The sequence below is a fragment of the Scyliorhinus canicula genome, chromosome 10 (assembly GCF_902713615.1).
Source record: "Scyliorhinus canicula chromosome 10, sScyCan1.1, whole genome shotgun sequence".
NCBI lineage: Eukaryota > Metazoa > Chordata > Chondrichthyes > Carcharhiniformes > Scyliorhinidae > Scyliorhinus > Scyliorhinus canicula.
In genome coordinates, this window is record NC_052155.1 from 136,970,311 (window position 1) to 136,996,445 (window position 26,135).

Genomic DNA, 26,135 nt, shown 5'->3' on the forward strand with positions numbered 1-26,135 from the left:
TGATGGGGTGTAGATTAATTTGTTCTTAATCTAGGACAAAAGTTCGGCACAACATCGGCAGTCTATAAGGTATAGGCACGGATCGAAGGGCCTGTTCTGTGCTGTATTTTTTATGTTCTATTCAAGAAATCTATCTAATTCTGTCGTGAACATGCTCAGTGATTTAAGCTCCACAGCCCTCTGGGATAAAGAATACCAAAGATTCACTAGCTTCTGATAGAAGAAATTTATACTTTCTGTATGATTTAACTTTCCTGCTTTTTATCTTTGCCTTGCTGTTTCTGAGAATTCTTCAATCTGATTGGATGATCAGATCAGCTGCCCTGTTGTTGGACTGAAGGCACCAAATTAGAATTGACATAGCAAAGAGGAAATCTGCATTGTAAAGCCCACTAAATCATGCAGGTAGTATCCTTTCAGGTCAATGGTGAGTGGCATCTCTTTTCTATTGACTGCAAAATCCATTCCATTATTGAAACAGCTTCCATGGCCTTTCAAGCAGTGCATTCCAACCACAGCAACTCACTGTATAGAAATATTTTTCCTCATGCTACCTCTGGTTCCTCTGTCAATTACCTTATCTCTGTGTCCTGTGGTTACCAACACTTCTGCCATTGGAAAAAAATTATTGCTGTTTACTCCAAATTTACTCCTTCAAGATTCTGAACAGCTCCATCAAATCTGCTCTTAACTTTCCCTGCACAAAATAAATCAGTCTGCGTGTCTCTGGTTTCTCTGTGTGACTGCCACTGGTGATCCCTGATAATATCATTCTAGTAAATTTCTACACAGCCAAGGCCTTGACATTGTTTCTGAAGTGAGATGCCCAGCTGAGGTCAAACAAATTCTTAGGCTTTATGGCAGTAGAAAAGCAAATATCCTACATGTCTTATGGCCTTCTCAGCTTGCCCTGACGCCTCCAGACTTCTGCATGCGCAGCCAAACACAGGTAGCTCTGGTCCTGCACCTCATTTAAAATTGTACAATTTAGTTTATATGGCCTCACCTCATTCTTCTACCAAGATGAATTGCTTCAAACATATCTGCATTAAATGTCATCTCCCATGCATCTATCTAGTTCACCATTCAATTTTGACCTCCTGAAGTGGGTTATTGTCCTACCCACCGTTCTATAACATTTGAACCATCTGTTTGGTGTTTGGAGCCATCCCCGACTTGGACACACACAAACCGGGGGGGGGAAGAGACTGGAACTTGCTGCTGGCGCCAAGGTTGGACAGGTCACAGCCACGCTTGCTGGTCCCGTCGGGGGAGGGGTATTCCCGGCAGTCTATAAGGTATACGCTCGGATCGACTTTTTCGTGGTGGGGAAGGCTTTGCTGGCTGGGGTTAAGGGGTCGGAATACTCGGCAATTGCATGTCAGATCATGCTCCACATTGGGTGGATATGGTGCTGGAGAAGGCGGCAGCGCAGAGACCAGGGTGGAAATTAGATGATGTGGGACTTTTGGGGGAATCAAGGGTTTTGTGAAAAAATTGAAAAGGTAATTGAGGAATACGTAGATTTCAACTGTACGGGTGAGGTGCCGAAGGCAGTTATCTGGGAGGCTCCAAAGGCGGTGGTGAGAGGTGAGGTGGTCTCGTTTAAGGCCAGGGTGGACAAAGAGGAGAGGTTGGGGCGGCAGAGGGTAATAGATGAGATGCTGGAGGTAGATAGGAGTTATGCAGAAGATGGGGACCCAGCGAATTTGGAAAAGAGGAAGGAACTACAGGCGAGCTTTGTCCGACTATCTGCCAGGAAGATGGTACGCCAACTGAGGCGAGCAAGGGGTGCAGTTTACGAACATGGAGATAAGGCATGGTGATTACGAACAAGAGATAACATGATATGTTAGGTCAGCTCCTGAGGGAGGCAGCAGTAATGGAAATTGTTCAGGTTGAGGGACAGGTCAGGGAAGTTGGTGGTGGCTCTGGAACAAGGTCTTTGAGGAATTTTATGAGGGGTGTTGCAGGTCAGAACCATCTGGGGAGACAGGGAGATGCAGGAATTTCAAGATGGGGTGGAGTACCCGAGGTTGGGGAGGGGGGCAGGGCTACATTAGAAGAAACAATAGTGGAGCAGGAGATAAAGGATGCGATTGGGAGGATGCAGTCAGGGAAGGTGGCAGGGCCGGATGGGTTTCCGGTGGAATATCATAAAAAATTCAAGGATAAGCTGGCAACCCTGATGGTGGGGATATTTGAAGAGGCGATAGGGAAGGAGGTGTTGCCACAAACCTTGGGGCAGGCATCGATTTCCCTGTTGCTAAAAAAAGACATGGGCGCTGTAATATTCTATGACCTGACAGAGTGTGGGTCGTTCAGGCCCATATCGGTTTTGAATGTGGATGCAAAAGTATTGGCGAAGCTACTGGCGGGTAGGCTGGAGGAGTGCCTCCGGAAGGTGATAGGTGAAGATCAGACGGGGTTCGAGAGGGAGGCAGCTCTTTTCAGACGTTAGAAGGGTATTGAACGTGGTTATGGCACCGGCGGAGGGGAAGGAAACTGAGGTGGTTGTGGCATTGGATGCTGAGAAGGCATTTGACCGGGTAGAATGGGGGTACTTGATGGCAGTTCTGCAGCGGTTTGGGATTTGACCAAGATTTTTGAACTGGCTAAAGCTACGATATAAGGAGCCGTGGGCAAGTGTCCACACAAAGAACATCAGTTCAAGTAGGCTTAACACTGCAATGAAGTTACTGTGAAAAGCCTCTAGTCGCCACACTCTGGTGACTGTTCGGACACATGAAGGGAGAATTCGGAATATCCAAATTACCTAACAGCACATCTTTCAGGACAGTCTACCTTTTGTGTCACAGGTGGTATGTGCTGTAGCCATGGAAGGGTTTTACCTGGGATGCAGGCTGGCTTTGTGTCTCATGCCAATCGGGCTGCACCTAACCTGGATCAGAGGCCAAATATTCACAGCTTGCCACTTACACAAGACAAAATGAACACGCCTCATTTAATTTATCCAATAATCCATAATATAATCTTGTTTTAAAAAGTGAGCATTTACAATTGAACAAGATCGTTTGATGTCTGTAACATTAGTTTTGCAGTATATAGTGACCTCCTGTGGTCTTCTCCATTAATACAACAATACAAACGCTGCAATGCAGTTAACACTGAAAGATGGGTAGGGCTCAATTTATTAATATGATTTTATCTGTGAGTGCAATATTTTATTTACTGACTATGCTCTACTCTTGAAAGAACCACGCAATTTACAATTAACAAAATAGGAATCATATCAAAGTATATACTTCTTCACCATCAGATAAAGAATGCACCAGAATATTACTTTATTACAATACTCACAGCCCAAATGAAATTGGATTTCACTTCACTGGTAATACTTTTCCAACTGCACAGAATCACTTTCACAAATTTAAGCCTTCATGTAATTTTGTTCTACTTCACACCACACTAACATTTTAACATCAATTCCTTATTGAAAATGAAAATGAAATGAAAATCGCTGTCACAAGTAGGCTTCAATGAAGTTACATTCCGGCGCCTGTTCGGGGAGGCTGGTACAGGAATTTATTGTCCAATAAAATTGACTTAACACGTTGACAATATTTTAATAGAACATGCTAATACATTTGTATCACTTTTGGAGTAATATCTGTGGGATTATCAATGCACTTGAGTCCACATTGTCACTTGTAGGTTATTGCTAGGGAAAAATCCCAATGAATCAAAGTCCCGGGGATCCAACCACAAATTTGTGTCAAGCCAAAGTACGTCATTGCCGAGGAGGCCCATTCCCACACGGCTGCATCTCTATGTTACCCGATTATGCTTACGAAAGTGACCCATGTCAAAAAGAACAGATTTAAATGCTAAATGAAAGCACAGTAAAGTAATAAAAGTGCAAAAGTCTTTATTCAATTTGTTCCCATCTTACAATGTCCTGAATTTGTCGAACGCCAGAAGCTTTTCCCTGAAATGTTAGCTCTGGACAAACTCTAATGTTTTCTTGCTTAGCATGCTGTCTTCACACATGCATGATACAGTGCACCATGTTGTCAATGCAGTCAAACATGTTTTCACCTGTTTGAAGTCCATTTTGCACCACAGTTCAACACTCATTGAATCAGCTTTACCTTTTCTCCAATCAACAACATTTCACTTTCTCACAGGTTTAGCCACACTGGCCTGCTTTTTCACAGAGAGATTTTGATGTCATATGATGGCTTCCCTGGCACTGGTACAAATGTGTGCTCTTGTGTGGTCTAACTCTGCACTAATTGGTTGGCAAGGTCACATGACAAACCTCGATAAATGTAGCTAACGTTGAATTACCAGTGCAGAATATCAGCTCATCATGGGCATCCATCTATAGGATGTTCTATTTTGCTGTGGGAATGAATGAAGACTTAAGGCATAGCCACAACTTTGTGCAATCAGAGTTTGACTCATCACACAATTTTACTGTAATTAAGCAATATCATCTCAGGAGATACATTATCAAATGTGGCGCCTGTCAACGCGGCAGTTCCACAAAGAAACAAAAAGAGAATACACTAAGCATCAGATTTTACTTCTATATCAAATACATATATAGCATTACAAAAGAAAACAGTAATGAACAATAGAGTGAAGACTTAAGAAAATGGCAGACCTCCAAATAGAAAGAGCTTCAATGCATCGATTTCACACATTTCCTTCCAGGTATATTTTTTGTGTCCTACTGCATTAAAATACCGAGCTTCTAGCCATGGTTAAATGTATCTTTGAACTAATATAACATATCCCAACCACAAGTGGAATAATTGCTTACAAACATTGCATCATTTTGCACGTATGGCTCCATCTCTCCAGATGCTCCTCCCACAAGTCCCAAAAGACATGCTTGTTAGATGGATTGGACATTCTGAATTCTCCCTCAGTGTACCTAATGTAAGCCCACTTGTGATACTAATAAAGATCATTATTGAAAAACTTAAGGCCATATTCTTAGTCGTGTCATTTCAATTTTATCAGCTCTTCAAGCTGCCAGACTTGTTTTTTTGCTTTGAGCCTTTGACCAAATTCACAAAATGTAAAATCACTGTTGGGATGAACTCATTATAAGAATCCAGAACACCCTTCCTACTATTCACATAGATTTTAAATCCAGCACTTGGTATTACTCACTCTTTTAACTAAAGCTGTTGAATCCAAACTCAGAACTCACCAGAATGCTTCAATTCAATGGACCAGAAACAAACTGTGTTGATCACAGAGAATGTCCTTACCCACTGACAGGAGCAATACAAATGTAAATGATAAAATTGAGAGGAGAACTGATGACAAAGAATGGAAAGGGATATTCACATTGTTGAACATTGCAAATTTCAAAAGAAAGAATCATTCATTATGTTTCCCTTGTGGAATTGCCCAACTTCCCTGAACTGTTTGGAGAAAAATCATTGTTAAAAAAGATTAAAAACCGAAGCCGTTTCTTAGGAACATAAAATAACCAGGATTGAGGAAAAGATTTTACTTTAACTTTCTCTAAAAAGTAGCATGAGTTTAGACCATTTATTTTGAATAAGTTTGTGAATTTCATCAATGCAATACAGGATATTAGACCAAGTGACATTAGTAGCATAAAGAAGGGTATTTTAGGATAAATAATTCCTGGTTTTAAAAAGCCTGAGGAAATTGAAATCAAATATTTTCACAACACTCTAAATCAACAAGTGGGTTAATAAAGCTAATCAAAAATTACTGGAAAGCATTTGCGTTGTTACAAAATGGTTATGGCAGTTCATTTTAGTTATAAATGCTGCTTATTGTTAAGTAGAATGGGCAGTCTAGAAATGGGAATGATCCGCGTGCATTGTAATTTTTCATACACCGCAGTTATAAAGAGGATAAGTACAGATGTAGTGAGGTGTTATGTTTCTTCAGTTGTCATTGGAACAAGAGTAGGCAATTCAGTCCAGAAATTACATTACAATTATACTTTATGTAAGCCCAACAGGTTATCCAGTCTCTGAAAACAACTGCAGTTACTGTTACTGAATTTACGTTAGTTTGACAAAATCTTATAGATGATCTTCATGAAAAATTGAAATATCAGATTAATAAATGTGCCAACTATAAAAAAGTCAAATTTAATAGAATACTTCCTGAAATAATTTCTACTGTAACAAAAAAAGTTAAACATTTGATAGTTAACAAAATCTGCACTTGTCATACAAGTTTAATTTTACATTAAAAGTGTAACTAACATATGCAAAGGGCTCTGAAAATGCACTTATGTAGCCCTTAATAAAATTCAAGTGTCTAGAATACACACAATTCCAGCTGCAGGCAGTCTAGTTGACCTCTAATACCCAATGCCTTAACATTAGTAAACAATCACTAAGCAGTTCAAAAACTAAGAAATTGGAGAAACTGATCAGTAGCAACTTATCTTTCTGCAACCCAGTCCTGTCAATCACCGTGCAAATTCCTTCTCAATTGCATCCAGAGACGTACGCTCAAGTCAAGGCAGCTTTCCTACAGACTAGTAAAGTATGAACCTGACGGGCTTGTTCACAGAAACATATCAGCCAACATTACATACTCTTTGTTCTGGGTTCACTTTGCCCAACTACCAGAGATGGGAGGAATAACACGGATATGCAGTTGGATGCGCATGAATCTGAGAATTCTCAAAACTGGCGAGCTTAAAAAAAAATTCTGTTGATGACAGCTGTGATGAATGTAAGAAATTGGTATATATTGTATTTTATATCTGTTGTAATAATATTAAAGGTAAAGATATCCAGACTGTGTTCCTATTATAAGTTGCAAAAGGTGAGGTCATGACTGATTCGAATCATTTACTTGTTTAGATATAAAGAGCCAATGGGATACAAAAAAATACATAGAAGATAGGAGCAGGAGGAGACCTTTTGGCCCTTCGAGCCCGCTTCGCCATTCATCACGATCATGGCTGATTATCCAACTCAATAGCCTAATTCTGCTTTCTCCCCATAGCCTTTGATCCCATTCTCCCCAAGTGCTATATCCAGCCGCCTCTTGAATATATTCAACATTTTAGCATCAACTACTTACTGTGGTTATGAATTCCACAAGCTTACCACTCTGTGTGTGAAGAAGTGTCTCCTTATCTGTCCGAAATGGTTTACCCTGAATCCTCAAGCTGTGACCCCTGGTTGTGGACACACCCTTCATTGGTAACATCTTCCCTGCATCTACCCTGTCTAGTCTTGTTATATTTTATAAGTCTCTATGAGATCCCCCCTCATTCTGCTGAGCTCCAGCGAGAACAATCCCAACCTAGTCAATCTCTCCTTATATGACAGTCCTGCCATCCCTGGAATCAGGTTAGGATGGCTGGATATTCCCTGCAGGATAGATAGTATATGAGGGATTGGATATAGTCCCAGATAAGTAGGTCATGTGACAGTTTAGTGGGCTACAGATAATCTAATTAATGGAAAGAGCCAGGTGCATCTGTCGTTTTGCAGTTTGCCATGGGATTAGAGTCGAACAGGACTTTAAGGAGTTTAAGTTGAACAGCAGTTTTTTTCAAATATTGCTCAGTTGAGCAGAAGTGTACTGAATCTGCTCTTGAAAGGAACTGTCTCCAAAGGTCTGCACAGCTGAGCAAGTAAACCTGTTTTGTTAACTGTATTTATAAGTGGCATTTGGGGTTGCTGAATTTGAGATAGTGGCAGGTATGGAGTGTAAGTTTAAGTTTTTCCTTCTGTTTAAGAACTGTTTATCTGATAATTGTAAAGTTATTTTCTTTGACATTAATGTGGTTAATTCTGTGGCTGTCTGTGCAGAGTCTGTAAGTTCTCCCCGTGTCTGCGCGGGTTTCCTCCGGATGCTCCAGTTTCCTCCCACGAGTCCAGAAAGACGTGCTGTTAGATAATTTGGACATTCCGAATTCTCTTTCAGTGTACCCAAACAGATGCCGGAGTGTGACAATTAGGGGCTTTTCACAGTAACTTCATTGCAGTATCAATGTAAGCCTACTTGTGACAATAATAAAACATTAGATTAGACTAAAGGAAAAGTTTGTCTTAACATCAAAGATACCAGTTGGTCAGAGTCATCATTCCGAGGGTGAAGTATCCTTTCCTCACAGTTTTATAAATCTTTAAAAATTGATTGGGGTTCTTGTCCGATATCCTAACAAATGTTGGGGTCTGGGTCTGGTAGCTTAACACAGCTGCAACACCCTCAGCTTGACCTTGTGCTCACCAGCCACGACAAGCATGACTGCTACAGTATTGCAGTGGCAGAAGTGGCCACTGCAGTCTTAGTAAACTCTCATCTTCAGTGAAGACATCTACCATCATGCAGTTAAAAACAAGAGTGCTCATAACTTATCTAAAAAATCCATCAGTTGCTTGTCAACTATCAACAGCAGGATTAACACCGCAACCTGTATACCTTTAACTTCAAAGTTTGACACACTCCTAACTCCACCATTACAGAAAGATTGTTTCTAATTCAATGGACTTATGAAAAAAAGGTTACAGCCAGAGTAGCATCAGTCATAACCTTGAATGAGGTACTGTTAAAACTAAAGGCTGCCTGCATGCAAAAACACCAAAATGCAGCAGACTACAGCTGGGAACACATTGTCCTACAGCCAATAGAGAGCACAACTTTGCAGTTCCATACATCTAGTCGAAATTGATCTGGTCAATCAGGAACTAATGAAAAAAGGATCCATGAACATAATGATCTTCAACCAAAACATAGCCCAGTATAAGAGTGTCAGAGACTGGGCTAAAGTGTTGGCAGTTCTTCATGCACAAGTGTGGAGGGAACTATTTTGATTGGGCAATTTTGAACAATCAAGGTTCAAGGTTCTTGTCATCTTCAATGCCAATGTCCACCTGCTACAGTTAACTCCATGCAATGCTAAGTGGCTGAGTGCTCCGAACATAGCAACGGCTATGGGCCTCAGCATCATAGAATCTTAAAATCTCTACAGTGCAAAAGGAGGCTATTCAGCCCATCGAGTCAGCACCGGCTCTCTGGAAGAGCACCCTACCTAGGCCCACATCCCCACCCTTTCCCCGTAACCCCACCTAATTTGAACATCCCTGGGAACAAAGAGGCAACTTTATCATGGCCAATCCACCTAACTTGCACGTCTTTGGGCCATGGGAACAAACCAGAGCACTTGGAGGAAATCCACACAAAGATGGAGAGAAAGTATAAATTCCACACAGTCACCAAAGGCCAGAACTGAACCAGGATCCCTGATGCTGTGAGGTAGCAGTGCTAACCACTGTGCCACCCCCAGTTATAGTTCTGCCTATGCATCAGAACTGCTCTCCAGTCAGGGCAGCGCAATGGTTAGCACTGCTGCCTCACGGCACCCAGGTCCCAGGTACGATTCGGCTCTGAGACACTGTCCGTGTGGAGTTTGTGCATTCTCCCAGTGTTTGCGTGGGTTTCACCCCTACAACTCAAAGATGTGCAGGGTAGGTGGATTGGCCATGCTAAATTGCCCCTTAATTGGAAAAAATGAATTGGGTACTCTAAATTTATAATTTAAAAAAAGAACTGCTCTCCAGCCAAGCTGCTTCCAATATAGGTACAAAAGAAGCAGTTGCCCAGTGTTGTGAAACATAAACCTCAGGCTCAAGATATATACCCAGCCCTCAATCTCCTCTCAATGCATGGGGGGAGGGGGTGGCTGACAAATGCTCAGTTCAGGGTCTACCAAAACCACTTGGCTACAAACAGATGATCAAAAAATATTTTATTTTCAAATGAATATACAGCGAGCAATGATCTGATCATGGTAGCCATTATCCTGCAAGATAGCTCTGATGGATTCTATTTAGGCAAACTTGCATGCCTTGGGCCCTATTTATGAGGTGCCAAAAATGTCCATATTATAGCATATAGAGCTGTAGGAATCCCAACGTACATACTGACCAGTGAAGCTTACAGGAGAGGGTGGGAGAGGATATCAACTAGCAAAATCAAGGCCAATATACCACCATTCCAACAAGAAATAAAGCATTGCCTGACCTGGCTCTGAGCAACGACAAGGATACCTAAAAATATATGAACATTTGGAATGCAGTGGAGACACTGTAATGAAATTTGGTGTAAGAAAAAAAAGGAAAAATAGTTAAGGACAACAGTTGTCAGAAAAAAAGGCAAGTTATACATAAAATGGACCTCTTCCATATTATCCCATGCAAAAAAATAGGTCAACTGTGGAAAATGTGAAAGAAATATTTTCTAATGAGTTCCTCAGTAAAAAGCGTGAGCAAATGTAACACTTTTCATTTCAGGCATTCACCATCAGGAAACACACCTGGGTCAGGTACAGCAATTCTAAAACTCTGTTCTGCCCCATCCCCAACTTAAAGACAGCATTATCTCGTCCAATGTGTCTACTTTTCCCTTCAATTTGCCACTTTGTGACCTCTCAGTGAGATTGTCTATTAGTGCCAAATTGGGGCAGTTTTAGATTAGTAGACCCATATCCACTAGGAAATAGCTTGAGACTGCATGTTTAACCCTCGATACCAGGAAACAGTGGAGATTGTCACACATGCTGTTTGAGCAGAACTTCAATCCAGATTGCAGTGGTCGACGGTTAGCATCTAACCCAGTGTTCTTCAAACTTTTTTTCCCAGGACCAACTTTTACCAACCGGCTAATGTGACAGGTGAGCCAGCTTGATGCTCACGATCTCACTTCAATCAGATTCATAGGAGAGGGTAATACCCATATCAGGTGCAGAGTTCAGCCGATTCCTTTCTGCTGACTTCACCTTTGTGAGGACGGAAAATTTATCCTTGCACATGTAAGTCATTGTGAAGGGCTATAGCAACACAATGTTTGCTTTACTCAGCACTGGAGACTGCTCGGAGACACTACGCCAGAATGCTACCAGTCTCACGGACTTGTGATGTGCTTTTAATGTGCTGTCACAGGTGAGGCGCAGAAATAGCGTCTCTATTTATCAACGGGAGCTTTCCCAGCTTGAAAGCTTTGGAGGATAAATTTAAATTGCCAGCAGGGAATGGTTTTAGGTATTTGCAGGTGCGCGACTTCCTGAGAAAACAGGGGAAGTGTTTATTTTACCTTGTTGATATCATCGTTTTTGTTACTGTTATAAAAATTTTCAAATACCATAATAAAATATTATTTTTTAAAAAGTAGAGTCTCTTCATTTGGTGTCCCAATTTGAAAAGGATTTATCACCCACCTCTTTTCATTCAAAATCTGAAACTTCTCTGGAAAGTAAGGACAAACTGTTGATCAGCGTAGCCAGATGCGACTGAATAAGTCTTGCCAGTCTATTGACAATTCCGTTACTAACACTGTTTTCTTCGATGTGTCGTAGCAGTATGAGAACATGTACTAGTTTTGGCTTTGTACTCGCACTTGCCAAACTTTCACTGACTTTTGGAAAGCATCTATTTCTTCACAGTTCCGAAAATAATCATCATCCTTCCCATGCAATTTGAAGTTTAGTTCATTTAGAATTGAAAAGATATTTGTAGTTTTTTAATTTAATTTACTAATTAATTAACACAATGTCAATTATAGGGGTGCAGTGCTCGGACTGTGAGATGTGGCAGGTCCGGGAAAGTGGACCCAACTGGGGCTCCTCACAGACCGCATGGTTCGGTTGGAGCAGCAGTTGGATGCACTTAGGAGAATGCAGGTGGCAGAAAGCATCATAGATAGCAGTTATATAAATGTGGTCACACCCAAGGTGCAGGCAGAGAGATGGGTGACCACCAGAAGGGGCAGACAGACAGTGCAGAAATCCCCTCTCGAACAGGTATACCCCTTTGTATACTGTCAAGGCAAATAGCCTATCAGGGGAAAACAGCAGCAGCCAGAGCAGTGGCACCAGGGCTGGCTCTGATGCTCAGCAGGGAGGGTCAAAGCGCAGAAGACCAATAGTCATAGGGGATTCTATAGCCAGGGCACAGATATGCACTTCTGCGGACGTGAAAGAGACTGCAGATGGTATGTTGCCTCCCTGGTGCCAGGATCCAGGATGTCTCAAACAGGTAGCGGGCACCCTGAAGGGGAGGGCAAACAGGCAGAGGTCATGGTATATTTTGCTACTAACGATATAGGCAGGATAGGGGATGAGGTCCTGCAGCAGGAGTTCAGGGAGCTAGGCAGAAAGTTAAAAGACAAGACCTCTAGGGTTGTAATCGCGGCATTACTCCCTGTGCCACGTGCCAATGAGGCTAGAAAAAGGAAGTAGAGCAGCTAAACACGTGGCTAAACAGCTGGTGTAGGAGGAAGGGTTTCAGTTATCTGGACCACTGGGAGCTCTTCTGGGGCAGGTGTGACCTGTACAAGAAGGGCAGGTTGCATCTAAACTGCCGAGGCATAAATATCCTGGCCGCGGGGTTTGCTAGTGTCCCACGGGAGGGTTTAAACTAGTATGGCGGGGGGAGGGCACCGGAGCAATAGGTCAGTAGGTGAAAAAAATTGAGGGAGAACTAGGGAATAGGGCCACTATGGCTCTGAGGAAGAGCAGACAGGGAGATGTTGCTGAAAACAGCGGGACTGGTGGGATGAAGTGCATAGGTTTTAATGTAAGAAGTATAACAGGTAAAGAAGATGAACTTAGAGCTTGGATTAGTACTTGGAACTATGATGTTGTTGCCATTACAGAGACCTGGTTGAGGGAAGGACAGGATTGGCAGCTAAACATTCCAGGATTTAGATGTTTCAGGTGGGATAGAGGGGGATACATGGATACATAGAACATACAGTGCAGAAGGAGGCCATTCGGCCCATCAAGTCTGCACTGACCCACTTAAGCCCTCACTTCCACCCTATCCCCATAACCCAATAACCCTCCCTAACCTTTTTGGATATAAAGGGCAATTTAGCATGGCCAATCTGTGAGGCCACAGTGCTATCCACTTGTGCTACTGTGCTGCCCACTATGGTGGGCCGACCATTTATCCTAATCTAAGATCAACCTAACCTACCCCCTTCAATTTACTGCTGTCCATGTGCTTGTCTAAGAGTCGCTTAAATGTGCCTAATGACTCTGACTCCACCATCTCCGCTGGCAGTGCATTCCACACACCCACCACTCTCTTTGTAAAGAACCTATCTCTGTCATCTCCCCTATACCTTCCTCCAATCACCTTAAAATTATATCCCCTCGTGAAAGCCATTTCCACCCTGGGGAAAAGTCTCTGGCTATTCACTCCAGCCATGCCTCCCAACATCTTGCACACCTCTATCAAGTCACCTCTCTGCCTTCGTCGCTCTAGTAAGAAGTCTTACAACACCAGTTTAAAGTCCAACAGGTTTGTTTCAAACACAAGCTTTCGGAGCACTGCTCCTTCCTCAGGTGAATGAAGAGATATGTTCCAGAAACATATATATTTATAGACAAAGTCAAAGATGCCAGACAATGCTTGGAATGCGAGCATTTGCGGGTAATCAAATCTTTACAGATCCAGAGATAGGGGTATTTGAGGTGTGAATTGTCTCAAGCCAGGAGAGTTGGTAGGATTTTGCAAGTCCAGGCCAGATGGTGGGGGGTGAATGTAATGCGACATGAATCCAAGATCCCGGTTGAGGCCGCACTCATGCGTGCGGAACTTGGCTATAAATTTCTGCTCGGTGATTCTGCGTTGTCGCGTGTCCTGAAGGCCGCCTTGGAGAACGCTTACCCGGAGATCAGAGGATGAATGCCCTTGACTGCTGAAGTGTTAGTGTTAGTGAAGTCTTCGCTCTAGTGAGAAAAGTCCTAACTCCCTCAACCTTTCTTCATGAGACATGCCCTCCAGTCCAGGCAGCAACTGGTGAATCCCCTCTGTACCCTCTCCAAAGCATCCACATCCTTCCTATAATGAGGTGATCCTAATCTTTTTTTTTTTATAAATTTAGATTACCCAATTATTTTTTCTATTAAGGGGCAATTTAGCGTGGCCAATCCACCTACTCTGCACATTTTTGGGTTGTGGGGGCGAAACCCACGCAGACACGGGGAGAATGTGCAAACTCCACACGGACAGTGACCCAGAGCCGGGATCGAACCTGGGACCTCAGCGCCGTGAGGCGGTTGTGCTAACCACTAGGCCACCGTGCTGCCCTCGGTGATCCTAATCTAAGATCAACCTAACCTATCCCCTTTCAATTTACTGTTGTCCATGTGCTTGTCTGAGAGTCGCTTAAATGTGGGTGGGTGGCAACTTTGAAGGATCTATGTACATGGACCCCAAGATTCCTCTGTTCCTCCACACTTCCAAGAATCCTGCCTTTAACCCTGTATTCAGCATTCAAATTCTACATTTAAAGTGATGTAAAAGGGATGGAGGAGTTGCGCTACTGGTGAGGGGGACTGTCACAGCTGCACTGCGGGAAGACACCTCAGAGGGCGAGGCTATATGGGTAGAGATCAGGAATAAGAAGGGTGCAGTCACAATGTTGGGGGTTCACGACAGGCCTCTCAACAGCCAGCAGGAGACAAAGGAGCAGAAAGATAGACAGATTTTGGAAAGGAGTAAAAGCAACAGGGTTGTTGTGATGGGAGACTTTAACTTCCCCAATATTGACTGGGACTCACTTAGTCCTTGGGGCTTGGACAGGGCAGAGTTTGTAAGGAGCATTGAGGAGGGATTCTTAAAACAATATGTAGATAGTCCAACTAGGGAAGGGGCTGTACTGGACCTGGTATTGGGGAATGAGCCTGGCCAGGTGGTAGAAGTTTCAGTAGGGGAGCATTTTGGGAACAGTGACCACAATTCAGTAAGTTTTAAAGTGCTGGTGGACGAGGATAAGAGTGGGCCAAGGGTGAATGTGCTAAATTGGGGGAAGGCTAATTATAACAATATTAGACGGGAACTGAAGAACCAAGATTGGGGGAGGATGTTTGAGGGTCAATCAACATCTGACATATGGGAGGTTTTCACGTGTCAGTTGAAAGGAATTCAGGACCGCCATGTTCCTGTGAGGAAGAAGGATAAATATGGCAAATTTCGGGATCCTTGGATAACGAGAGATATTGTAGGCCTTGTCAAAAAGAAAAAAGAGGCATTTGTCAGGGCTAGAAGGCTGGGAACAGACAAAGCCTGTGTGGAATATAACGAAAGTAGGAAGAAACTTAAACAAGGAGTCGGGGGGCTAAAAGGGGTCAAGAAAAGTCATTGGCAAATAGGGTTAAGGAAAATCTCACGGCTTTTTACACGTACATAAAAAGCAAGAGGGTAGCCAGGGAAAGGGTTGGCCCTCTGAAGGACAGGGGAGGGAATCTATGTGTGGAGCCAGAGGAAATGGGCGAGGTACTAAATAAATAATTTGCATCAGTATTCACCAAAGAGAATGAATTGGTGGGTGTTGAGTCTGGAGAAGGGTGTGTAGATAGCCTGGGTCACATTGAGATCCAAAAAAACTAGGTGTTGGGCGTCTTGAAAAATAATAAGGTGGATAAGGCCCCAGGGCCTGATGGGATCTCCCCCAGAATACTAAAGGAGGCTAGAGAGGAAATTGCTGAGGCCTTCACATAAATCTTTGGATCCTCATTGTCTTCAGGTGATATCCCGGAGGACTGGAGAATAGCCAATGTTGTTCCTCTGTTTAAGAAGGGTAGAAAGGATAATCCAGGGAACTACAGGCCGGTGAGCCTTACGTCAGTGGTAGGGAAATTACTGGAGAGAATTCTTCGAGACAGGATCTACTCCCATTTGGAAGCAAATGGACATATTAGTGTGAGGCAGCATGGTTTTGTGAAGGGGAAGTCATGTCTCACTAACTTGATAGAGTTTTTCGAGGAGGTCACAAAGATGATTGATGGAGGTAGGGCAGTGGATGCTGACTAGATAATAAAGGCCTTTGACAAGGTCCCTCATGGCAGTCTGGCACAAAAGGTGAAGTCACACGGGATCAGAGGTGAGCTGACGAGATGGATACAGAACTGGCTAGGTCATAGAAGGCAGAGAGTAGCAATGGGGGGGGGGGGTGCTTTTATGATTGGAGGGCTGTGACTAGTGGTGTTCCGCAGGGATCAGTGCTGGGACCTTTGCCGTTCGTAGTATATATAAATGATTTGGAGGAAAATGTAACAGGTCTGATTCGTAAGTTTGCGGACGACACAAAGGTTCGTGAAATTGCAGATGAGGACTGCCAGAGCATACAGCAGGATTTAGATCGTTTGGAGACTTGGGCGGCGAGATGGCAGACCGACTTTAATCCGGACAAATGTGTGATTATGCATTTTGGAAGGTCGAATACAAGTAGGGTTAATAAGTGAATGGGGCATTAAGTATAAAAATTGACAAGTCATGTTGCAGCTGTATAGAACCTTAGTTATGCCACACTACCTGAAGGATGTGGAGGCTTTAGAGAGGGTGCAGAAGAGATTTACCAGGATGTTGCCTGGTATGGAGGGCATTAGCTTTGAGGAGAGGTTGAATAAACTTGGTTTGTTCTCCCTGACTCCCAAACCTCTACTGAGTACCCCTGCTGGAAGGGAGAAGAAACACAAGTGTGGCCTCAAAAGGATTTGCTGTTTATTTTTTATTCTGTATGCAAATGTGCCTGACTGCAGGTGTGTACTGGGCCACAGATAAAAATTGTGTCCTATGACTGCTGCATGTAGCTAGCTGCTCCACTCCCTTGTGTTACTGTGCCACAAGAAAAACTATTGACAAACACAAGCCACTTAACCTTTGCTACTTATCCTCACAAACATTAATCTTTTAACCAAAGCAAGCTCGACAAGATAGTGCAACCGATACATTGAAATTCATTGTGTTGGGTGATTTTAATTTCAGATAAATAAATGAGTCACAAATGAGCCCATGAATTAACAGCTTATAGTGCCATTTCAAACTAACTAAACACAATGACAAAATGGCTGCAGAACTCATTCTTAATTACTGAAAAACTGAAAAGTGGCCTATGTTAAGCAGAGAGGCAATGAATTCACAATGTGAGAGACAAGATTTAAACGACTATTAATTGTTCAAAGCCCAATTTTCAATTCTGAAAATTGCTAATGAGTTTTTAGTTCCCAATCAGCAATCTGACAGTGGCAACCCTTATACAAGTGAACTGATGACTGCCACCAAGTGGTACAAGCAAAAGGTTCAGTGGCAATACAAGTATGGGATGCAAGAATTCAGCAAACTTTCTCATGCACTGACTGGAAGCCTATTCTATGCAATACACTTCGTTAGTGTTCAAATTAATTGAACGCCAATCAAGATATTCGCATATACAGAACTATGAAATAATTCACAGCTTGAAATAGAATCTGAATTTTCAAAAGAAGTACCATCCGCACATACCTTCATCAAAGTCAGCATCCTCCTCTGTATGTTGAGGAAAGGGGAAACAGTTGGTAATTTCAAGGCGATCGTCTACCACAAGTCCCAGCAGAACTCCTTGGACAACTTCATTGCCTTGACCTTCCTCCTGGAAATGTTTGATGATCTTCAGCACAACCTGCAGTTCAAACATGGTAACAAGCCAGTGGAAACTTAATATCAAGCATTTTGAATCCAATATACATTTGTGCATAGTGTCAAGAGAAAAGGGTACGGGATACTGCCCGGTTTCGAACCAGGGACCTTTCGCGTGTGAAGCGAACGTGATAACCACTACACTACAGAAACCGCTGGATAACAGCAAAGGAAGGGTAAATATGGCATCAATAGACGTTGTTGGGGAGACAGAGGCAGAGAAATTCTCTTGGACTGTGTGGTGGGGAGAGCATGGAGGAAGGGTGGAAATCAGCACACACACACAGGAGGCTCACTGAACTCAACTCCTATTCCCTCCTAATTGGCTTCTTTACTTTCTTGATGTGAGCAGGGGCTGTTACCTTCTGGATCCCACTGCAGGTCTGGATCCCACTGCAGGTTAGGATAGCCTTCTTGAGTTGCCTGGTTTGAGGGATAGATAGTTTGAGGGGGAGGCGGAGTGACAGGGCAGAGGGAGGAAGGCCTGGTGGGAAAATGAAGGGTGGGATGAGGGCGGTGACTGCAGGATGAAAGAGATGGTCAGAGTCCTGGCGCCGGCCCGGGTGTGTGCGTGTGTGGTAGGTTCACTTCCCATTTACAGTCAGGGCTTCCTTTGCACAAGTGGATGCTCTATTTCCATTTGAATGCCTAGATTACATTGAGTTAGATCTGGGTGGGAATTACCTCATCTATAAGCCCATTTCTCCTTCCACTTCCTGCTCCTAAATCTTATTCGTGTGAATAGATCAACTTCAGGGCAACTGGCAGGTTATTATTTTTACTGCAGGTCGAGGGTTCAGAAGTTCTATCAACATTAGAGGTTCAGTATGTGGGAGCAGGGATGAAAAAATTAGAAGGATAAGACTAGCCACAGCAAAAGGGCCATATGTCCTACAATCAAATTAGACAGTAGGCTGGAAGAAATGTGATGATTCAGGACATCAACAATTTCTTGAGTTTCCCTAACACGGCAAGGAGGAATTCTCTAGATTAGTAAACATTAAAATCAACATGGCTAGGGAAGCGTTCCAAAGTGATTTACTTTCAAAAGTTGGGAAAGGAAATAAACTGGCTCGAGGAACGTGCAGGGTGAACATATTGCTCATCTGTTTTGATTCTAACATTTCATATCAAAATGGAACTTATGAGCATTATCACTATGACTAAAATACCAGTGCACAGCCAGCTGAAAGCCAGGATGCTGAACTCAACTAAACTGCGAGATTACTGTGTCAACCCCTGCTTTTCAAGATTTTCTTTATTCTTTCATGGGATGTGGGTGTCGTTGGCTAGACCAGCATTTATTACCCATCCCTAAACATGAGCTGCCTGCTTGAACCGCTCCAGTCCAGTAGGTTATGATGCCCATAGCACAAATAGATATATATATATATATTTTTCTTTTTGGCTGCAGAATATATATGGGCTGCACAAATTGTGCACGTCATCTCCACTCACTCAATAATTGAACCACTTATTTTATAGACAAATAGAAAAGCACCACCCTGAGAACTGATTTAACACCCCACTAAAATTACCATCCAGGCCTACTTTGCCTCTGTACAGCAATAGTTAATTGCACTAATAGCAAGCAAATACAGTACTACAACTACAAAGAACAATGTTTTAAGTAGCTAATTATGGCCAGAGAAATAGCATCAGGTTAAGTCGATAAAAATTATAATAGGTCAAGCACTGCAGGTTGAAGATATTGGAAAGGAAACAAGCTTTTCAAACCAAGCTACGCATTTGTGTGCAATTACATGGTTTCATGCTCAGGACTATTGATTTACTCGTCTACAGCTCTCATAACATTTATAATACATTTAAGTGCATAAGGCAACTTAAATCTAAGTGGACATTTTCCTACATTAAAAGTGATATATATATATATATATATATATATATATATATGCTTTATATATATATATATATATGCAATTCATTAGTGTTATAGATGGCATCTTTTAAGAACTAGTTACTCCAAACAATCAGGCTAACTGAGTAACCATTCCACATAGGCAAACTGATGACGTTATTCCAAATGTTTTGCAAAAGTTGAAGATTTTTTTAAAAAGGGGAGACTGGGGGTGAGCATGTGCGTGCCTTTCAACGCTGCAATCTGGATTTGAATCCAACCCAAATCAAAGGACAAAGCTACTCTCTCTGTCAGAATCCTATATTACACAAATTATGCCTGTCGAAACTTGTGTAATGTCAGCCCAGTTCCTAGTGAGCATATGAAATGCTGCTAAATCACTCATACCAATGCAAGGCCAAAGATGATGGGTATGAAATTAAAAACTTCACATTGGTCCAAGATGGAGAGGAATGAATTAAGTTTTACTTTCCATCCTTTAGTGCAACTAATAATTTGATAAGCAGTAAAAATTATAAGGATACTAATAATATTTTCCCTTTGATAAATGCAACACACATTGTTTTCAAAAGTTACACTAATATAATTCATGCCTGATTGAATTGTCTGCACTTTGAAAATATTCCATATCTCTTCTAAATTAGCGCGTTACATCAATGCCTCTCAAGACATAATGCCAAAACTAAATAAATTGCTTATCCACCACCAGGCAGCCCACACTTTGACCTGTGCTGTCTTCACCACTGCTTCAGTTAACTGAATGCTAGATTAGCAATTTGTATACCAGCTCACAGCATTCAAACTGCTAAATCCAGTTCCCTTATCTCAGTAGTCTTTTGATGGCACTATCTATTTGTCACCAGAATATGGAACTTGATTTATAAATGTGGGGAACTGATACATTCATAATCCAAACAAAAAGAAATCCAACATAAAAGTAGCAATGGAACAATGGGCGGCATGGTGGCACTGTGGTTAGCACCGCTGCCTCACTGCGCCAGGGAACCGGATTCAATTCCAGCCTTGGGTTGCTGTCTGTTCGTTCTCCCCATGTCTACGTGGGTTTCCTCCGGGTGCTCATGTTTCCTCCCACAGTTCAAACATGTGCAAGTTAGGTGGATTGGCAATGCTAAATTGCCCCTTAATGTCTAAAAAGGTTAAGTGGGGTTTACTGGTTTACGGGGATAGGGTGGGGGCGTGGGCCTAGGTAGGGTGTTGTTTCAGAGGGTCGGTGCAGATTCGGTGGACTGAATGGCCTCCTTCTGCACTGTAGTGATTCTATGATTCTAATGCTATTCATTTTGATGCTAATCATAGCTAGGCTATTTTTAAATGGCTATTTGGTCTCATTGTGCCCAAACATTGTATCCTCACAGCACCCAAAGTCAGGTGACTTCTAAGAGAAGTATACAAATGCAAAATTGAATGTAAGTACTTGAAACAAAGGTTTTGTTGTTTTGAGGGTCCTGTCATTAATGACAACTAAACAGAGGCAAGACATTTGCACTACTAAGTGTCTATATGAGAAGGAGGACAGGTTAAAGCCAGAGTCTCAAACTACTGTTTATTCCCGTTACATTATTTGAAAATAAACAGTTCTATATATTTTCTGTTGAAAACATATTCATAGCATTGACTTGGAGAAAATAAAGAGTAAAAAGGGTCAAACTACCAGTTGATAACCAGTACCAAATACACTTCAAAAATTCATCAATCATCCCAATTTGTTTATAAAATAAATTCTAATGCTCTTTGTTCACACTACAATATCAAGATTCAAGATCATCCCAGATTGCACGCACCCGAAGTGCTTATAAATTCAACTTGCTCACAAAATTGAGTCTTACTTCTCAAAGCCATTTCCTGCCTCTCTCGTAATGTCATCGTCATTCAAGTTTTATGTTTAGGTGTTCTTGTAAATGTCGCTCTTACTTCCCATGTCTTGCTAACACGTTAACATGTGTGTATTTTAACCATGCATCCAAACACAGACGGGCATAGCGAGTTACCAACATGCTTACATTAATTCCACCTCTCAACTCTAGAAAGTACTATTGCGGATCTAATTTCAATAAATTGGGTCAAAACTGAAGGGATCCATCAACTGCTTAAATAATAAAGTGCAATGTTTTAAAATTACAACCTCTGAAATTCTAAATGATTTGAACATTGAAGCTACTTTACAGGATTAAGACTTCACTCAGTTAAATAACTAGTGACATGGAGAATTCTGAGATATGCAGCAAAAAAAATTGAATAAGGGATTGTTATAATAATAATCTTTATTGTCACAAGTAGGCTTACATTAACACTGCAATGAAGTTACTGTGAAAATCTCCTAGTCGCCACATTCCGGTTTCTGTTTGGGTACAATGAGGGAGAATTCAGAATGTCCAAACTACCTAACAGCACGTCTTTCAGGACTTAATTCTTAAGGGAGAACCTTTTCATTTGTACTCTTAATTTTGAAAAATAATTCTTCGACAATCATACTTCTTTACAGAATTCAGCATTGAGCCTAATATGTCAATGGGAAAGTCACAAACTATCCTGATGACACAAGAGACATCACCTATGTACTTTCCTTTAAGGGCAACCTCCCCGAGTTAAAGCATCAGTTCCTTTCTCACTATGAAGACTGGCCAATGTCTTCTTCCCATAGAAAAGGCATGTCAATATTCATTCATTGTAGTTCCTTACTTAACAAAGCAGATTTAACAGGTATGTTTTTTAAATAAATTTCAAGACAGAATAAAATCACTACAGTCCAAAGGTTTTAAATGCTACATTCAGTTTCTATCTATTCATTGTCACAACTTCCTCTCAACGAAAACCATCCACCACATTGTCTCAAAATCCAACTTAAGTTAAATCTATTTAGAATTCTTAGCTTCTTGGCTCACAAATAGCAGGGATGCTCACGCACATCATCTGCTGAAAAAGTGAACACACAGAGTCTCTAGGAGTACTATTACACTAACAGATTCAGGCAGATATTTGAAGTGTCTTGATCCCAACACTTGTAGCTTAACCTAATACAGAGCGCTGGGTAAGTAAGGCATTTTAAAACATGTCATCCTTGAGATAAGATACATTAAGTACCTGCATGCCGATTCTTCCTTCATGTTGCTGAATCATGTGTGCATCCATAATAATTTCAAAGTAAATCAACAAAATAATTGGAGACATTGGCGCAAGTCATTAAGGTGAAATAAGGTGTCATGCTAGCAAGGGCATGCCACTTTCATAACTTTACCCATGGAACTGAATTCATATGGAAGCATCTGGACCTACATTTTATTTCTAAAATGCTCACTAATTAAGTATTATGGTGGCTTCCAAGGGGACTGATGACCTTTGCTTATTCGACACAGACTATCAAGCTTTCGGAAAGGTCAGAACAAAATAACAATGGGTGGGGAACACCCCCCCCCCCCCCCGGCCCGGAATGAACTTACCAAGAAGCATTCTAGCTGTGTGTTATAGTGTGTTATTACTTTTTTTTTAGAAATAATTTTTATTGAACAATTTTGAATTTATACAACAACAACGAACCATAATAAAATACCAAAAATAACAATAATAGAACATAGAACAGTACAGCACAGAACAGGCCCTTCGATGTTGTGCCGAGCCATGATCACCCTACTCAAACCCATGTATCCACCCTATACCCGTTACCCAACAACCCCCCCCCCCCCCCCCCCCCCCCCCCCAACCTTACTTTTTTTTAGGACACTACGGGCAATTTAGCATGGCCAATCCACCTAACCCGCACATCTTTGGACTGTGCTCGCTTCGGCAGCACATATACTAAAAAATTGGAACGATACAGAGAAGATTAGCATGGCCCCTGCGCAGTGGGCAGCACGGTAGCATTGTGGATAGCACAATTGCTTCACAGCTCCAGGGTCCCAGGTTCGATTCCGGCTTGGGTCACTGTCTGTGCGGAGTCTGCACATCCTCCCCGTGTGTGCGTGGGTTTCCTCCGGGTGCTCCGGTTTCCTCCCACAGTCCAAAGATGTGCAGGTTAGGTGGGTTGGCCATGATAAATTGCCCTTAGTGTCCAAAATTGCCCTTAGTGTTGGGTGGGGTTACTGGGTTGTGGGGATAAGGTGGAGGTGTTGACCTTGGGTGGGGTGCTCTTTCCAAGAGCCGGTGCAGACTCGATGGGCCAAATGGCCTCCTTCTGCACTGTAAATTCTATGATATCTGTGGGAGGAAACCGGAGCACCCGGAGGAAACCCACGCAGACACGGGGAGGACGTGCAGACTCCGCACAGACAGTGACCCAGCCGGGAATCGAACCTGGGACCCTGGAGCTGTGAAGCATTTATGCTAACCACTATGCTACCTTGCTGCCCCTGATAGCAATCATAAACATTTGCCCCACCTCCATGAACAACACAGCATATTAACAACAACGCAAATTAACACAATATTAAGTTACATAATAGAAACTACAATATGGAACCCCCCCCCCCCCCCCCGGGGTTGCTGCTGCTATTGACCAAGATACCTATCTTTGAGCCAAGAAGTCCAGAAAAGGCTGCTATCGTTTATAGAACCCTTGTATTGATCCTCTCAGGGCAAATTTGACCCTTTCCAATTTTATAAATCCCGCCATGTCACTGATCCAGGTCTCCACACTTGGGGGTCTCGCATCCTTCCACTGCAGCAAGATCCTTCGTCGGGCTACTAGGGACGCAAAGGCCAGGACACCGGCCTCTTTCGCCTCCTGAACTCCCGGTTCTACCGCAACTCCAAAAATTGCAAGTCCCCACCCTGGTTTGACCCTGGATCCAACCACCCTCGACACCGTCCCCGCCACCCCCTTCCAGAATTCTTCCAGTGCTGGGCATGCCCAGAACATATGGGCGTGGTTCGCTGGACTCCCCGAACATCTGGTGCACCTGTCCCCTCACCCCCAAAGAACCTACTCATCCTAGTCCCGGACATGTGGGCCCGGTGCAGCACCTTAAATTGGATGAGACTAAGCCTCGCACATGAGGAGGAAGAGTTGACTCTCTCCAAGGCATCCGCCCAAGTCCCGTCCACTATCTGCTCCCCGAGTTCCTCCTCCCATTTAGCCTTCAGCTCCTCCACTGACGACTCCTCCACTGACGACTCCTCCACCTCCTGCATTACCTTATAGATGTCAGACACCTTCCCCTCTCCGACCCACAACCCCGAAAGCACTCTGTCCATCGTCCCCCACGAGGGCAGCAAAGGGAATCCCTCTACCTGTCGCCTAGCAAACGCCTTTACCTGTAAGTATCTGAACATGTTCTCTTGGGGAAGCCCAAATTTATCTTCCAGTTCCCCCAGGCCCGCAAACCTCCCGTTAATAAACAGGTCCCTCAATTTACTGATGCCCACCCTTTGCCACCCCCTAAATCCCCCATCCCTGTTATAGAGTAAGAAGTCTTACAACACCAGGTTAAAGTCCAACAGGTTTGTTTCAAACACAAGCTTTCGGAGCGCAGCTCCTTCTTCAGGTCACCTGAAGAAGGAGCTGTGCTCCGAAAGCTCGTGTTTGAAACAAACCTGTTGGACTTTAACCTGCCGTTGTATGACTTCTTACTGTGCTCACCCCAGTCCAACGCCGGCAGCTCCACATCATGGCTGTTATAGAGTGTTATTATTAAGCATCTTCTAATTCAATTTGTTACGGACGCCTGATCAGGCTTTAACTGTGGCTAATATACTGGACCAGAGCTGCAACTTTAAGTTTTAAAACAGTGCAGAAAGAATCGTGTAGACCCAGAGTCTGTATGAATTTCAGACGAGTTTAAATACACAAATTCAAGTGGGAATAAGACCCTTCATCGATGGCACAACAGTAAAAACCTTCAAATATACAACTGCTATAAAATCGAGGTTTATGGTTACCAAGTGTGACATATTTTGCTTGGCTCTCTTCAATCTCTTCCTTATTCAAGCAATTAAATTGAGAAAGTGCATGTTGATCATTAAAGTGAGCTCCTTACTTTAACTGATTCGGATATGGATCACTGTGAAAGAAAATTACCAAGTACCTCTGCCTTTCCGATTTAGGAGAAAAAGGCGAAAAAAATAATCAGCCCAATTTTCTGCTGGAAAGATACACGTGTTTGGACACCAGGCTCGAGTTATTAAAGGCTACATACAGCATGCCATCCGGCAATTAGATAATCACTTCGTTGGTGTAGCCAGATTGTCTTACCTGTACCCGAGCTATCAAAACATTCAAAAGGTGAGGAAGGAATGGGGGGGGGGGGGGAATTAAAATGTTCTTTCTTTATTACCGGCTTAGACACGCGGACCTTTGGCCGCCTGCATCAAACCGAGCTTTCAGCTGAAATTCAGCCCGGGCCTAGTTGGCTTTACTTACCAGCCCGTCGATCTGAACCTGTTTGACGGGAGAGCCGAGCGCTGCTGCTGCTGCTGCCGCCGCCGCTGCTGCTGATGTTGCCGATGTCGCCCCGGCCGCCCCAGTACCGCCATCTCTCCGAGATGCCATCTTCCCGCAGAAAAAACCAGAACCGGAACCGGGAGCTCCACGCCACGGAAATGTATCCGCCGGAAACACGGGCGGGAGGGAAACAAACTATCGCCCAGACACTGAAAACAACAAAAATAAAATACACTCACATCCAGGGAGTTGGAATACTACGAACAATTGGAGCAGAGGCGCTTATTTTAATATCAGCCTTTAAAAAAAAAATTGAAGTGTCGACAGGGGACACGAGCCGATGTTACCAATTCTGACCCGAATTTTCTTTTTTGTTAAGAAAGATAAACAGACCGGGGTGATTTGCAGTGAT

At 42.9% G+C, this 26,135-nt stretch overlaps 1 protein-coding gene and 2 non-coding genes across 3 annotated transcripts in view; 1 reads left to right on the forward strand and 2 right to left on the reverse strand.

Moving 5' to 3' along the window:
• Positions 1-25,909, reverse strand: part of eif3hb (eukaryotic translation initiation factor 3, subunit H, b) — a 195,208-nt gene extending 169,299 nt beyond the window's left edge. Inside the window, exons 1-2 of the mRNA XM_038809764.1 lie at positions 25,703-25,909; positions 17,277-17,433 (exon numbers count right to left, since the gene is read on the reverse strand). Of these exons, the coding sequence (XP_038665692.1) occupies positions 17,277-17,433; positions 25,703-25,831 (286 nt within the window). The 5' untranslated portion in view covers positions 25,832-25,909. The remainder of the gene's footprint in view (positions 1-17,276; positions 17,434-25,702) is intronic.
• trnav-cac lies at positions 17,531-17,604 on the reverse strand. The gene has a single exon. It is a non-coding gene; the product is annotated as a tRNA-Val (tRNA).
• LOC119972993 lies at positions 23,119-23,229 on the forward strand. The gene has a single exon (XR_005462215.1). It is a non-coding gene; the product is annotated as a U6 spliceosomal RNA (small nuclear RNA).
• Positions 25,910-26,135: the final 226 nt, after the last annotated feature.